Source organism: Erythrolamprus reginae, chromosome 13 (genome assembly GCF_031021105.1).
Source record: "Erythrolamprus reginae isolate rEryReg1 chromosome 13, rEryReg1.hap1, whole genome shotgun sequence".
Lineage (NCBI taxonomy): Eukaryota > Metazoa > Chordata > Lepidosauria > Squamata > Dipsadidae > Erythrolamprus > Erythrolamprus reginae.
In genome coordinates this window covers 7101875-7118164 of record NC_091962.1, presented here as the reverse complement: position 1 = coordinate 7118164, position 16290 = coordinate 7101875, and the positions used below count along the sequence as shown (strand labels likewise).

Here is a 16290-nt window from a genome sequence, read left to right as displayed (position 1 = left end):
TATGATAAAAAGCACCCAAAAAATAAGAGAGAAACCCCCCCCAGCCCTCACCTGTTTTTGGAAATGGTCCAAGAGTGTGTATACACACGCACACGCACACACAAAAGGGTGGGGAGGAGACAGGGATGGAAAAAGAGGGGAGAGTGTCTTAGGGTGTCATTTTGTGTCATTTTGGTTGGTGGTGTGCCCCAGGATTTTGTAAATGTAAAAAATGTGCCGCGGCTCAAAAAAGGTTGAAAATCACTGGACTAGATAGAAGACCTTCGAGGTCACCTTCCAACTCTTGCGATGCCATACATTCCGTTTCCCATTCGAGACGCGCCTTGGGAAATCCAAAACAACGTGCAACTTGTCTGGCTCACAGAGAGAGAATTAAGTTCCTTTATTTTAATTAAACAGGTAAAGGAGGGGGAAGAATAATAAGATTACGAATAATACAACAACATTAAAAGTTCACAGGCCAAGCTTCCCTCAAAGTCAAGAGAAAACACGGCCGATATGTAAACAAGATTCACACCCTGGTCTTGGGCGCAATGCCTCTTATTCCCATAAGATGCCAAACAAATATTAGCTTCGGTAGTCTCGCCACGCTGCAGTAGAGACATTCACACATTCATCACATTAAATAAAAACAGTACCCCTTTCTCATCAGTCTTCAGAAACCATTGGTCCTTGCTTAATAATTCATATTTTTTTGACTCTGCCCCGATTCAAAAAAAAAAGCTAGGTCTTCCGGTCAGAAATTATGAGTCCTCTCAGCGATCCAATACTGTCCTGTATATCTCTTTTTAAAAAATAATAATAATAATAATAATAATTCCTAAAACTAAAAATCCATGGCTGCTCAACTCTGGATAAATAATACATTTTTCGTATCGGTTAAAAAGGATCGCATAAAATTAAAAATAAAAACCACTCAGCAGATTTCAGAATGCTTGAATTCTGGGGAGAAAAGAGAAAGGTTGGGGGTGTATCATGAAAAAAACCTCATCTGGACACCCCCAATTGGCTCCTGAGATTTATTCCTGTTTTAGAATTAGATTCCCGTTCAAACTCTGTCCCGGTAGCCAACAAACGAGTCCAGGCACTTAATCTCCAAGGTCAGACTAGTTTTGATCGGGCCCCGAGGCGGAAAAATCCTAACGCAGCTGAAAATGATGTTATGAGGTCATCTAGCCCAACCCCCTCCTTAATCCAAGGCGGGAATGTCTTCCATCGCTTCTCGAACCCCAGGCCTCTTCTTGAGCATACCCAGTAAACGGGTAACTCGCCAATCTTTCGGATGCCGGGAACGATTGCTAAATAAATTTTTAACCCTCGAAAGCTATTTTGCCTTGAAGCGCCTCCCTTAATCTTCATTCCTCGGACGCGGGTGCGAGAAAATAGGCGACGGATTCAACAAACGATTCTAAATCCAGGCTTTGGTGACACGATTGTATACCACCCCAGCGAGGATTGAAAAGCCAGCCCCCAATGCAGGGAACTAAGCCGCATTCAATAACTTTCCCGGCGTGGGCCGGAGTGGGGTCAGACTAGATGACCTCTGAGAATCATCCCGCCCCGCAACTCCCAAGGCTTGGCCTGCCATGGAGCCCTCTCTGACGTTTGTAATATCTGGAAGTCCGATCCAGATTTTTTTAAAAAAATTAAAAATTCTCAGCACTTCATGAAAAATTCACTGAGAACTTTTCCGGATCCGGCGGTCGAGTCCGGCGGACAAACTCATCCAGTCCTTGGCCCGGGGGGAGGGAGAGAAAGGGTCTTTTGAAGTTCAAAGGAGTATGGGTATCACTCCCCCCCCCCCCAAAAAAGGGCCAGGATGTTTAGGAACAAGGACCAGAGCCCTGGAGGATGCTCGGCGCGCCCATGATGCCGTGGAGGGCCGTTGCCGCTTTGCGCGAGGCTTTCCGTAGTAGCGGGCTGTCGGGGTGTTGCTCCTGGAGGTGACGCAGGTGCGCTTCCTGGCTATCCGCCGTCGAGCCGCAATCCTCGCAGACGTAGAGTTTAGCCCGCCGCTCCTTGTAGGCGTAACTCTGCTGCACCCCATGGATCTTCTTGAGATGGGACTCCAAAGAGCAGCGTTGGGTGAAGGCTTTGTCACATAGCTCGCACTTGTAAGGACGCACACCTGTGGGGGGGGGAGGAGGAGGAGGAAGAGGAAGAATCCAAGTTGAGTTCGGACGAACTAGATTGCCCGAGAACAATTGCTATACTCACAGTGACTACCTTATTTTTCGGAGTACAGTGTTCCCTCGCTTTTCGCGGGGGATGCGTTCCGAGACCGCCCGCGAAAGTCGAATTGCCGCGAAGTAGAGATGCGGAAGTAAATACACTATTTTTGGCTATGAACAGTATCTCAAGCCATCCCTTAACCCTTTAAGCCCCTAAATTGCAATTTTCCATTCCCTTAGCAACCATTCAGATTATTACTCACCATGTTTATTTATTAAAGTTTATTTAAAAAAATATTTATTAAAGGCAGACGAAAGTTTGACGATGACATATGACGTCATCGGTTGGGAAAAACCGTGGTATAGGGGGGGAAACCCGTGAAGTATTTTTTAATTAATATTTTTGAAAAAACGTGGTATGGACTTTTCGCGAAGTTCAAACCCCACGAAAATCGAGGGAACACTGTATTTCCTCCCTAAAGGAGGCTGATAATTTGGGTGCGTTTTATACTCTTAATGTAACTTTTTTTTCAGCCCTAACTAGCTGCTAACAATCTCCCCAACTTTTACCTTGCAGGCTCTTTCATTGTTTCTCTCTGCGAAGAATGTTTTCCAAACCCTGTCTTTGTAAGTTTTTTTATTGCTTTACTTGCTCCAAATGTTTCTTTCCAGCCCTAACCAGGTGCTAACAATGTTCCCAGCTATTACCGGCTTGCAAGCTCTTTCATTGTTACTCACTGCAAAGAATGTTTTCTAAGCCCTAAGTCTTTGCAGGATTTTTACCATTGCTCTACTTGCTCCGAATATTTCTTTCCAGGTGCTAATGATGTTCCCAGCTCTTACCAGCTTGTAAACTCTTTCATTGTTACTCTCTGCAAAGAATGTTTTCCAAGCCCTAAGTTTTTCCAGGGTTATTTTCATTGTTCTACTTGCCCCGAATGTTTCTTTCCCGGTGCTAATGATGTTTCCAGCTCTTACCAGCTTGCAAGCTCTTTCATTGTTACTCTCTATGAGTAAAGATTTTTTAAAGCCCTTAACCAGGGGATAAAATAATGTGCTGAAGCTGACCACACTAAGGATGCTAGCCAGATGAATATCTGGTAAGCAGATTCTTTTCCCTAATTTCCTCCCAAAAACTAAGGTGTGTTTTATACTCCGGTGTGTCTTATACTCTGAAAAATACAGTATGTCTTCCTTGGGAGGATGGCTAATCCTCTTTTCTTTTTAATTTTTTTAAAAAAAATTGAAATATATATTTTAAAACAAACATTACATTGAATAAAAACACAACACAGCAACAACAAAACAACAAAAATTTTAAAATATTACAATCTTAATTGGTGTATTCATATTTTACATTTGACCCCATAGAGTTTTCTTACGGCTATTCCTATCGAAATATTAATTACTTTGGTTATTTATATTATATCTAATATTGTTGTGCTTTTTCCCGCCTTTTAATTATCATTTTCCAAGTAGTTCAATTAATACAAATCATATCTCCTATTAAGTACCATTTTTTAAACCAAATTATTCTTTAATCAAAATTAGTGTTTATACTTTTAGAGTCATTTCATTAACATAGTCTAGTTTGGTATTTTTCTTGCTTCTAACCATTCGTAAAATATGTTCCAAATTTTATAATATTCCGAGTCTTCTCCGTTGTTCAATTTCATTGTCAGGGTATCTGCTTCTGCACAATCCATAATTTTTTAAAATCAGCTTATGTTCATCTGGTATCTCTCCTTCCTTCCTTCCTTCCTTCCTTCCTTCCTTCCTTCCTTCCTTCCTTCCTTTCTCTCTCTCTTCCTTCCTTCCTTCTCCTTCCTTCTCCTTCCTTCCTTCCTCTCTCTCTTCCTTCCTTCCTTCCTTCTCCTTCCTTCCTTCCTTGTTCATTCATTCATTCATTCATTCATTCATTCATTCAGTCAATCATTCATTCATTCATTCATTCATTCATCCATCCATTCATTCATCCATTCATTGCATTTATATGCCACCTCTCTCCAAGGACTTTTTGCACGATAGTGCATTCTGCAATCAGAAAGTGTAAAATTATATAATAATGTCCCCCCCCCCCCTTTGGTGATGGCTAATCCTCAATTTACAGCTGGAACTAGAATTTCGGTTATTAAGCAAGGCGATCGGTTGCGCCTGATTTTATATCCCAAAGGTGCTTATTTTTTCAAGAGGCAACTGGACTTCCTGTTTTTTCTTTGAAGACCTTTCGCTTCCTATCCAAAAAGCTTCTTCCGCTCTGACTTTATTTATTTATTTATTTATTGGTTTTGTCCAATATACAATAATACACTATGAGGGTTATAGAGGATATAATCAGGTAGAATGTATTAAAGGGGGAATAGAGGAGAAAATAAAGGAGTGAAATACTGTATAACGATGAGAGAATAACAGAAAAAGATATAGGTATAGAAGAGAAGATATAGGAGAGACAATAGGACAGGGGACGGTAGGCACTCTGGTGCGCTTATGCACGCCCCTTACTGACCTCTTAGGAACTTGGTGAGGTCAACCGTGGATAGTCTAAGGGTAAAGTGTTGGGGGTTAGGGGATGATACTACAGAGTCCGGTAGTGAATTCCACGCTTCGACAACTCGATTACTAAAGTCGTATTTTTTACAGTCAAGTTTGGAGCGGTTAATATTAAGCTTGTATCTGTTGTGGGCTCTTGTGTTGTTGCGGTTGAAGCTGAAGTAGTCTTTGACAGGCAGGACGTTGCAGCACATGATCTTGTGGGCAATACTTAGATCACGTTTGAGGCGTCGTAGTTCTAAGCTTTCTAAACCCAGGATTGTAAGTCTAGTTTTGTAGGGTGTTCTGTTGAAGGGCTCTTCTGGTGAAGTATCTCTGGACATTTTTGAGGGTATTCATGTCAGAAATGCAGTATGGGTTCCAAACAGATGAGCTATATTCTAGGATGGGTCTGGCGAAGGTTTTATAAGCTCTGGTAAGTAGTGTGAGATTGCCAGAGCAGAAGCTACGTAGGATTAGATTAACAACTCTTAAAGCCTTCTTGGCAATGTTGTTGCAATGGGCTTTGGCACTTAAGTCTTTAGTTATTAGTACTCCGAGGTCCTGGACCGAGTGGGGATTATCTGGGATAATTTGTTGATTCGGTTTGTATTTGGAGTTTTGATTCTTTTAAACAGAAATAGAAAAGAATGGAATAGAATCAGAAATAGAAAAAGAACAGAATGGAATAGAAATAAAGAATAGAATAGAACAGATCAGAATTTTTAAATCACTTTGTATGTACAAGAACAGAACGAATAGGAACAGAACAGACAGTAACAGAACACGAACAAAGAATAAGAAGTTCAGAATATAAATAGAATAGAATTCTTTATTGGCCAGGTGTGATCGCACAGGTAAGGAATTTGACCTGTAAGGAAACTCCGCAGTCTGCATTGGTTGCCGATCAGTTTCCGGTCACAATTCAAAGTGTTGGTTATGACCTATAAAGCCCTTCATGGCATCGGACCAGAATATCTCCGGGACCGCCTTCTGCCGCACGAATCCCAGCGACCAGTTACGTCCCACAGAGTTGGCCTTCTCCGGGTCCCGTCGACTACACAATGTCATTTGGCGGGACCCAGGGGAAGAGCCTTCTCTGTGGCGGCCCCGGCCCTCTGGAACCAACTCCCCCCCAGAGATCAGAATTGCCCCCACCCTCCTTGCCTTTCGTAAACTTCTCAAAACCCACCTCTGCCGTCAGGCATGGGGGAACTGAGATATCTTCCCCAGGCCTATATAATTTATGTATGGTGTGTTGTGTGCATGTTTTTTAAATTATGGGTTTTTAACTTCGTATTATTAGATTTGTATTGTACATTGTTTCTATCACTGCTGTGAGCCGCCCCGAGTCTACGGAGAGGGGGGGCACACAAATTTAATAAATAAATAAATAAATAATAAACAAACAAACAAACAAACAAACAAACTGTCCTGCTTAACAGCAGGAATTTGGGCTCCATTGTTGTAAGTCAAGAACTAACTGTAGTATAGGATAGTGAGGGCACAACCGCCATTTCTTGGAGTTCTCGTAGAGGGGCGGCATACAAATCTAATACAGTGTGGTCGGGCGGTAGGAAAAGCAAGTAGGATGCTTGGCTGCATAGCTAGAGGTATAACAAGCAGGAAGAGGGAGATTGTGATCCCCTTATATAGAGCGCTGGTGAGACCACATTTGGAATCCTGTGTTCAGTTCTGCAGACCTCACCTACAAAAAGATATTGACAATATTGAACGAGTCCAAAGACGGGCTACAAGAATGGTGGAAGGTCTTAAGCATAAAACGTATCAGGAAAGACTTCATAAACTCAATCTGTATAGTCTGGAGGACAGAAGGAAAAGGGGGGACATGATCGAAACATTTAAATATGTTAAAGGGTTAAATAAGGTTCAGGAGGGAAGTGTTTTTAATAGGAAAGTGAACCCAAGAACAAGGGGACACAATCTGAAGTTAGTTGGGGGAATGATCAAAGGCAACATGAGAAAATATTATTTCACTGAAAGAGTAAATCCACAGTAACTGAATTTAAACATGCCTGGGATAAACATAGATCCATTGTAAGATAAAATACAGGAAATAGTATAAGGGCAGACTAGATGGACCATGAGGTCTTTTTCTGCCGTCAGTCTTCTATGTTTCTATTATTATTACGGTATTCTCCTTTTTTTGATGTTCTGGGGGAGACCTCCTTGATGTTCATCACCATCCCAACCAACCACAGTCTCCCCCTCCCCTATGTATCCATAAATCTGGGTCTAAGACCTTGAGTTATACACCCATTTTTTTCATGGAACTATCACCCCCAGCCCGATCTCGCGATAGGGTGGCCTAGAGGTCGAGCTCTTGCCTCCCAATCAGGAGCCTGTGAGTTCGATCCTAGGTAGAGGCAGATATTTCTCTCTCTGCGCACAATGAGAATATATCTGCTGGGAAAACTAGACATTCCTTCCTTTCGTATCCAAATAAAATGAAAATATAGAAACACTGCACCATAAATCGATGGAACATAAAACCCCTAAAAACGAATTCGTACCTTCCTCAGAAATACCAAAAATGAATACAATATAATATACAGAACTATAGAAAACAAACACACAACTCCACACAGTAGATACAAATACAGTGGAACCCCGACATAAGAGCTGCTCTACTTAAGAGCAACTCGAGATAAGAGCTGGGAGGGGAGAGATATTTTTGTTCTACTTACAAGCCCAAATTCGAGATACAAGCGCCAAGGAGCTGTCTCCTGAAGCCAAACGCTAACTTCCACGTTCGGCTTCAGGAGACAGCTGCGAAGCGGCGCGCGTGTTTTAAAAGGTTGCAGCCGGCCTGGGGGGCTCGGGGGGGGGGGGGCTTGCAGCTTTCTTTCTTGCTCTTTTTCTTTCTCTCTTTTACCTTCCCTTCCTCTATTTCTTCTTTTCTTTCTCCTTCCCACCTTCTTCCCTCCCTCCCTCCCTTCACTCATTCCTCTCTTACTCTCCCCTTTCATAAGTTTCCTTGCTTCCTTCCTCTGTTCCTGTCCCTTCCCCCTTTCTTTCTTTCTTTCTTTCTTTCTTTCTTTCTTTCTTGCTCTTTTTCTTTCTCTCTTTTACCTTCCCTTCCTCTATTTCTTCTTTTCTTTCTCCTTCCCACCTTCTTCCCTCCCTCCCTCCCTCCCTCCCTTCACTCATTCCTCTCTTACTCTCCCCTTTCATAAGTTTCCTTGCTTCCTTCCTCTGTTCCTGTCCCTTCCCTCTTTCCTTCCTTCCTTCCCACCCTCCGTCCATTCATTCACCCATTCCTCCCTTGATCGCTTAAAGCCGGTCCCTGGTGCAAAAAGGGTTGGGGACCTCTGTCCTACAGGATTGGGTGGCAGAGAAGTTGAACATATGTAAATTTAAAAGTTTAAGAAAGTTTACAAGTTAAGTGAAAGAAACTTCATTATTCATTTATATGTACATGTACATTTCTTCATTAAAAACATGTTTTTCTGCATAATTTAGACTAACTTTGTGATTTTTTTGAGGGCTGGAACCAATTAAAATTATTTACATTAATTCCTATGGGGAAAAGTCGTTCGAGATAAGAGCTGCTCGACTTAAGAGCCCAGGTCCGGAACGAATTAAACTCGTATCTCGAGGTACCACTGTACTTAATATTAGGTCGCTCGATAGTGGTAGTCAACAATAATGTTGACAAAATATGTCTTTTATATAACAAATATGTATATAGCGAAAGAAAATATTAATCGATGATAAACAAATAACTATCTACGTGCATATAATAATAATAATAATAATAATAATAATAATAATAATAATAATTTATTAGATTTGTATGCCGCCCCTCTCCGCAGACTCGGGGTGGCTCACAACAATAATAAACAGTGTACAATAAACAAATCTAATATTTAAAAGAAGAAAAAATATCTGAAAACCCATTATATAAAAACATACAACACAAGCATACCATACATAAAACTATATAAGCCTGGGGGAAATGTCTCAATTCCCCTATGCCTGGCGCTATAGGTGGGTCTTAAGCAATTTATCGAACACCACTGAAACTGAACGCGGTATATGTTCTATAAATTTATAAGCCAATTTGTCTGTCTACTTTCTTTCATTTTTCTTTTTATTCTTTGTTTAGATTTTTATTTATATGTAGAAACGTAATAAAGATTATTTTTTAAAAAAAAGATAGAATATATCTGCTGAACAAAACTCCGCATTGGCAACAAGAAGGGCAATGGGCCAGTAAAACACTCGGCTATCTCCATTCAGTTGCCCAGGCTCCATCCCGGAAGGGATTATAAGGTTGTTAAATGGCGATGACTCTTCCCACCCACACACCGCCAGTAAGGATCTCGAAAGCCATTCCTGGCACCGTTTACCGGATCAATCTCAGCCCCGCGGGAACCGATTGACAGCGCGAGGCTCACCTGTGTGCGTCCGAACGTGTCGCTTGAGGTCAAACGTGTCGTTAAACCCTTTGTTGCAGTACGGGCAGAGGTGGCGTTTGATCTCGCTGTGGCATTTCAGGTGTCGGTTGAGCATCCGCTGGTAGGAGAAGCCTTTTTGGCAAAACGGACAGGAAAACTGTTCGGCGGGACCGTCGGCTGAGCTCACCTGCGGGAGGTCAAAGAAACCACTTTGGTTGGACGCTCGGTTCCGACCGGCCGCAGCCTATATCCCGGCCACTTCCCTCCGAGATGTGGTCCTCGCCGGTCAGAGCGAAGCTAAGATTCTAGTCCTCATGATCGCCGGTAGATTTGGGGTGGGGGCACTGCGCTATCTAGTTTGGCATTTCCAAACCCTTTAAAAAAATTATTATTATTATTTAAAATCAATTTTATTTAAATGCATATATACACACAACACATAAAACAAAACAAAAATGTTTAAAAAGAAAATTGGAAGAATGTGTAGCAAATCTATATAATGGTTCTAACTATATACATATTCTATTAAATATTCCTTTTTTAAATATTTGTTAAATACTTTTGAAAAAAAAACCCCAATAATCATAATTTATACAGTACAGTATAAGCAATTCCAAACCATGATGGCATTTTTAATAGGTAGGAATTTTGAAAGGGACTAGCTGGTTTGCCAATATATAACTTAAGCCAACAATGTATGGTTAAGACAGAGAATCAGTATAATGTTATTTTAAGGGCCAGAGCTGCAATTAGCCATAAAAGGGAGTCAGATGTGTTACTCTTGTGGTTGTTGGTGGCTATTGTGGTTAGTCTTGCTAGTGCTTGCTATTGCTGTGTGCTATATATTGCTGTGTGCTAAATTATTGTTGTGTGCTAAGTATTGGTCTATGTATTGTATGGAACTGTGTGAGAATACTGTCGGTTAGCTGCTGTGTGTATAGAACAATATATACTGATATCTATATTTTATCTTAGGATGGATATATTTATCCCAGGTGTGTTTAAATTCAGTTCCTGTGGATTGACCAACCACGTCTGCTGGACATTTGTTCCAAGCATCTACTACTCTTTCAGTCAATATTTTCTCACGTTGCTTCTGATCTTTCCCCCAACTAACTTCAGATTGTGCCCCCTTGTTCTTGTGTTCACTTTCCTGTTAAAAACACTTCCCTCCTGAACCTTATTTAACCCTTTGACGTATTTAAATGTTTCGATATCTATACTGCTCAAAAAAATAAAGGGAACACTTAAACAACACAACATAACTCCAAGTAAATCAAACTTCTGTGAAATCAAATTGTCCAATTAGGAAGCAACACTGATTGACAATCCATTTCACATATTGTCAGCCCATTCAACTTTGTACAGAACAAAGTATCCAATGAGAATATTTCATTCATTCAGATTTAGGATGGGTTCTTTGAGTGTCCCCCTTTATTTTTTTGAGCAGTGCAGTTTGTATATGATTGCTTGACTTGGATATGTATGTAGCTGACTGTTTACGGATTGATCTATGGTATACATTGTAAATAATATTTATACTGAGACCCCATTTGGAATATACTGTGTTCAGTTTTGGAGACCTCACCTACAAAAAGATATGGATAAAATTGAGCGGGTCCAAAGACGGGCTACAAAAATGGTGGACGGTCTTAAGCATAAAAACATATCAGGAAAGACTTCATGGACTCAATCTGTATAGTCTGGAGCAGTGTTTTTCAACCAGTGTGCCACGGCACACTAATGTGCCGCGAGACATGGTCAGGTGTGCCTCGAAGCTCAGAGAGAGAAAGAAAGGAAGTGAGAGAGAGAGTAAGAAAGCAAGAGAGAGAGAAAGAGAACAAGAAAAAGCAAGCAAGAGAGAGAGAAAGAGAGAAAGAAAGCAAGAGAGAAAGAGAACAAGAAAAAGAAAGCAAGAGAGAGAGAAAGAGAGAAAGCAAGAAAGAGAGAGAGAGAGAGAGAAAGCAAGAGAGAGAAAGAGAGGGAGGGAAGGAGAGAGAAAGGCAGCAAAAAGAGGAAGGAAGGAAGAGAAAGGAAGAGGGATGGAAAGAGAGAGAAAGAAAGGAAGCGAGAGAAAGAGGGAGGGAGAGAGAAATAGAGCAAAAGGGAGGAAGAGAGAGAGAGAGAATTTTTTTGTCCAAACTTTTTTTAGCCGCCCCCCCCTACTCAATGTGCCCCAGGGTTTCGTAAATGTAAAAAATGTGCCGCGGCTCAAAAAAGGTTGAAAATCACTGGTCTGGAGGACAGAAGGCAAAGGGGGGGACATGATTGAAACATTTAAATACGTTAAAGGGTTAAATAAGGTTCAGGAGGGAAGTGTTTTTAATAGGAAAGTGAACACAAGAACAAGGGGGCACAATCTGAGGTTAGTTGGGGGAAAGATCAGAAGCCACGTGAGAAAATATTATTTGACTGAAAGAGTAGTAGATACTTGAAACAAACTTCCAGCAGACGTAGTTGGTAAATCTACAGTAACTGAATTTAAACCTGCCTGGGATAAAACATAGATGCATCCTAAGATAAAATATAGGAAATAGTATAAGCGCAGACTAGATGGACCATGAAGTCTTTTTCTGCCGTCAATCTTCTATGTTTCTATGTTTCTACTCTTACTTATTATTCTGTGTTAATTGGCCGAACAACTACCACTGCCACATATACTCTGTTTCTAAGTTTAGGATTCTAACATGGGTTACAAGCCCAGTGTTGGAATGCTAGCAATCAGAACTCTCTTTAGAAATATCCCATCAAATGTCTAAATAAGTCCTCAACTTACAACAACAATTCATTCAGTGACCACTGAAAGTTCTAACCAACGGCACGGAAAAATGACTGGCCACATGATCAAAATCAAATGCTTGGCAACTGATTCATATTTACCATGGTTGCATTGTCCCGGGCTTATGCGATCCCCTTTTGTGACCAGTCATAAGTGTGAGGACTGGTCCTAAGTCAGTGTTTCTCACCGTAACTTTGCATCGATGGTTTTTAAGTCTCTCCGTTAAGCCTTTTCTCACACCTTTGCTTGCCCTCAGGAAAACTCACCCCCCAACCAGGCCAACAAACCTTCATTCAGGGTTGGCTGGTCCTGGGATAGAATCAAGGTCACGCGAAGTGTTAATACTACTTTAAGAGGCCTTGCTAAGGCCATACTTGGAATACTACATTCAGTTTTGGTCGCCATGATGCAAAAAGGATGTTGAGACTCTAAAAGTGTGCAGAGAAGAGCAACAAAGAGGATTGAGAGACTGGAGGCTAAAACCTATGAAGAACAGTGGAGTATGTCTAGTTTAATGAAAAGAAGGACCAGGGGAGACATAATAGCAGCCTTCCAATATCTCAGAGGTTGCCACAAAGAAGAAGGAGTCAACCTATTCTCTATGGCAGTGTTTCCCAACCTTGGCCACTTGAAGATATCTGGACTTCAACTCCCAGAATTCCCCAGCCAGCGAACGCTGGCTGGGGAATTCTGGGAGTTGAAGTCCCGATATCTTCAAGTGGCCAAGGTTGGGAAACACTGCTCTACGGAGAGGGGCGGCATACTAATATAATAAATTGAATTGAATTCAAAGCAGTAGGTCAAGAAGCAATGGGTGGAAACTAAACAAGGAGAGAAGCAACTTAGAACTAAGGAGAAATTTCCTGACAGTTAGAACAATTAATCCGTGGAACTGCTTGCCTCCAGAAGTTGTGAATGCTCCGACACTGGAAGCTTTTAAGCAGATGTTGGATAACCATCTGTCTGAAGTGGTGTGGGGTTTCCTGCCTAAGCAGGGGGCTGGAATAGAAGACCTCCAAGGTCCCTTCCAACTGTTATCATTGTTGTTGTTATAATAATAATATTATTATTATTATTATTATTATTATTATTATTATTATTATTATTATTAGCTCCTTCCCAACTTGCTTTTGTTCTGCTCTTTTAATTACAAATAAAAGAAAGGGGGGGGGGAGTTCTAACCAACCCAAGCACAGCAAAAAATGCCTCCTCGGTTACAAATCTGTCCCTCTCCTCCCATTTCTTAGCCAATAAACAAAGGCACTGAGTAAACTAGCCATCTTTTTTTTTGTTGCATGCAGCTACCATTTTGTGAGCGCGCCTGCAAGCATCACCGGGGCATCCCAGGTCCCCGGAGCCTTTTCCCCCCCCATATGACTAACTTCCTTCCCTTTATCTGTACCTCGCCCCTGATTTAATCAAGCGCAACCTAGGAGCGGTTTCAACACAATCACACACCTCCTTACCCCTTCATTAGTGTTATTTGCTCTTTCAGGAGTCCAACCTCCCTTTTTCCCTGAGGCCCCATTGAGAAACGGCGTCGTAGGGTCCCCCGGGGGCTGGACTAGATGACCGCCAAGGTCCCTTCCATCTCTTGTTAAACCTGTAATTAAACCGGTCTGCGAAGCTTCCGGCCGGTCTTACCTTGATTTTGGAGTGCGCGAAGTCGGACTCGGCGTCCTGTCGTGTCCCGCTAGATACGTGGGCTGCGCCGTGGGGCTGAGCTGCTGTGTAGATGGAGTTGCGGATAGTCATGTCCAGCGGCATCTGGAAAGATGGCGGCTCGGCCACCGAAGGTTCCGGGTCTTTCCAGAGCGCATATCCGCCTAGAGAGACTGTAGAAAATAAAATTTATTTATTTTTAAAAGGAGGGGGGGATATGAAGTTCCTAGCAGTCATATAGACTACTGGTGGACCTCTACTTACGACTTCTCGCTTAGTGACCCTTTGAAACTTTCAAAAGCTGAGCTTTTGACCCTTAAACTACAGGACAAAGAGGAATCGGAGTTCTACAAAGTGTGGAATAAATGATAAATAACCCTCACTCAAACAACTATCCCACAAACCCATAAAATAACACTACGAATCATTGATAAAAGGGTGAACCCATTCAAAAGGATCCAAATTTAGACTCTAACTTAGAAACTCAAAATTTTCATTTATAAGCATAGTAAAGATCTTAAGTGCTGTTGAGTAATTGGATCAACAGATAAGTCGACGCTATTTATGACATCGGATAAATTTATGGATATGAATTCACCTCTTCTTTCTTCTTCTTTCACTCCTCCCTTATTTTTTCCTTTCTTTTACCTTCTTTCTCTTTTTCTTTACTTCTCTTCCTTGCCCTTTAGTTTTTTCCCCCTTTTATATATATTTATTTATTTTATTTATTTATTTTGTCCAATACACAATAATACACAATGAAGGTTATAGAGGATATAGTAGAGAAGATATATGAGATATAGGAAAGACTCTAGGACAGGGGACAGAAGGCACTCTAGTGCGCTTATGTACGCCCCATATATATATACTTGAACCTGCAACCTTACAAGGCAAAGGTTGCAGGTTCAAGACCCAGTGGGTATGGCTAGCTGATGAGGCCAAAATAAGGCCGAAATAGATCTATCCTTGTCTCCCTTAATTTTCAAATTCAGCAAAAAAACATGTCACACACACACACACACACACACACACATATATGTGAAGGGATTGGATATTGTAGCCTAGAGGATAATTCTCTGCCTTACAAGGCAAAGGTTGCAGGTTCAAGTCCCAGTGGGTATGGCTAGCTGATGAGGCCAAAATAAGGCCGAAATAGATCTATCCTTGTCTCCCTTAATTTTCAAATTCAGCAAAAAAACATGTGACACACACACACACACACACACACACACACATATGTGAAGGGATTGGATATTGTAGCCTAGAGGATAATTCTCTGCCTTACAAGGCAAAGGTTGCAGGTTCAAGTCCCAGTGGGTATGGCTAGCTGATGAGGCCAAAATAAGGCCGAAATAGATCTATCCTAGTCTCCCTTGATTTTCAAATTCAGCTTAAACATGTGACACACACACACACACACACACACACACACACATATATATACAGTATATGTGTTTTCGTAGATTTTCACGAGTATATGTATGTAGATTGTTCTGAGTTTGGGTTTTGCCCTCTGTAATATTTTGAGTGTTTGTGCGATGTTTCGGTGAAATCACATTCACCATCATCAGGCTGAAGTTATAAGCTTCGTGCTGCTGTAAATATATGTCAAATGTTTTTTTAGCTGGAATTTTAAAATTAAGGGAGACTAGGATGGTCCCATTTCAGCCTTGTTCTGGCCTCATCAGCTAGCCCCACCCTTCCTTACTGGGATTCGATCCGGTGGACTCTGCCTTGTAAGGCAGAGAATTAGCAGTTGAGCTATCAGATCAGATCCCTTCCAGCTCTGTACCAGGGAGGGGCTATATGTTTTTTTTATGTCGGATCACCCTGGTATATTGAAGGAACGTCACAGCTCCTTTTTGCCTCTAGGCCCAACCCAGGACCATTTCAAGGCTGTTAATTTATTTATAGCCGACAACTACATTCTGTATGTGTCAAATGTTTTTTTAGCTGGAATTTTAAAATTAAGGGAGACTAGGATGGTCCCATATATATATACACACACACACACACATATACTTTCACTTATAACTGTATACTCAAATTCATATACATTTGTACCAATATCTGCATAGTCCTTTTGCTTTATGTATCCCCTCCCCTATTTATCTTCAACAAAGATTATATTTTCTTTTAAAAAAAAACTTTAAAAAGCGACTTCACGTTGATGATCATTGTTGTGGTTGTTTGATGCAAAATTCAGACGTTTATGATGGTTACAGCATCCCGGTCTCACTTAGATTCACTTGGGCACTAACTTTACGCCTTGCAGGGATTGACTTATCAAGGGCGGTAAGACAAGGTGGCAAAATGGGGTGAAATTCACTTTTAACGACCGCATTCCACACCAATGGAAATTTAAGCCTCCCTGACGGTCGTGAACCGAGGACTTGTGCACTTTTAAACAGGCTAGCATAACTTTGAACAGTCACTAAACAAGTGGTCGCAAGTCGAGAACTCACTATAACCCTCTTGCCTGATGCGGGAAAATCAAAAATAGGATTTGTGGCTTGAAAGTCCCCAAGACAGTTTGCAATGATCTTCGCGGGGTGACCAACGGCCCAGTTCTGGCTATGTTAAGCCAGGATTAAGCTACGATGAAACGTCACCGTGCAGAATTGAGCCAAACCACGTTCGCTTAAATCCACCCCTTTTTGTCCTTGCTTAAATTCTACCCAGCTTCTCTAAAATGCCCTAAAATTAGCAAAAGGCATAATCGTGACAG

The 16290-nt window shown here is 41.4% G+C and overlaps 1 protein-coding gene across 1 annotated transcript in view; it reads right to left on the bottom strand.

Annotated features, from left to right (window-relative positions):
- Positions 1-367: 367 nt before the first annotated feature.
- Positions 368-16290, bottom strand: part of OVOL1 (ovo like transcriptional repressor 1) — a 28177-nt gene continuing 12254 nt past the window's right edge. Inside the window, exons 2-4 of the mRNA XM_070766356.1 lie at positions 13545-13735; positions 9122-9308; positions 368-2128 (exon numbers count right to left, since the gene is read on the bottom strand). Coding sequence (XP_070622457.1) covers positions 1824-2128; positions 9122-9308; positions 13545-13735 — 683 coding nt within the window. The 3' untranslated portion in view covers positions 368-1823. The remainder of the gene's footprint in view (positions 2129-9121; positions 9309-13544; positions 13736-16290) is intronic.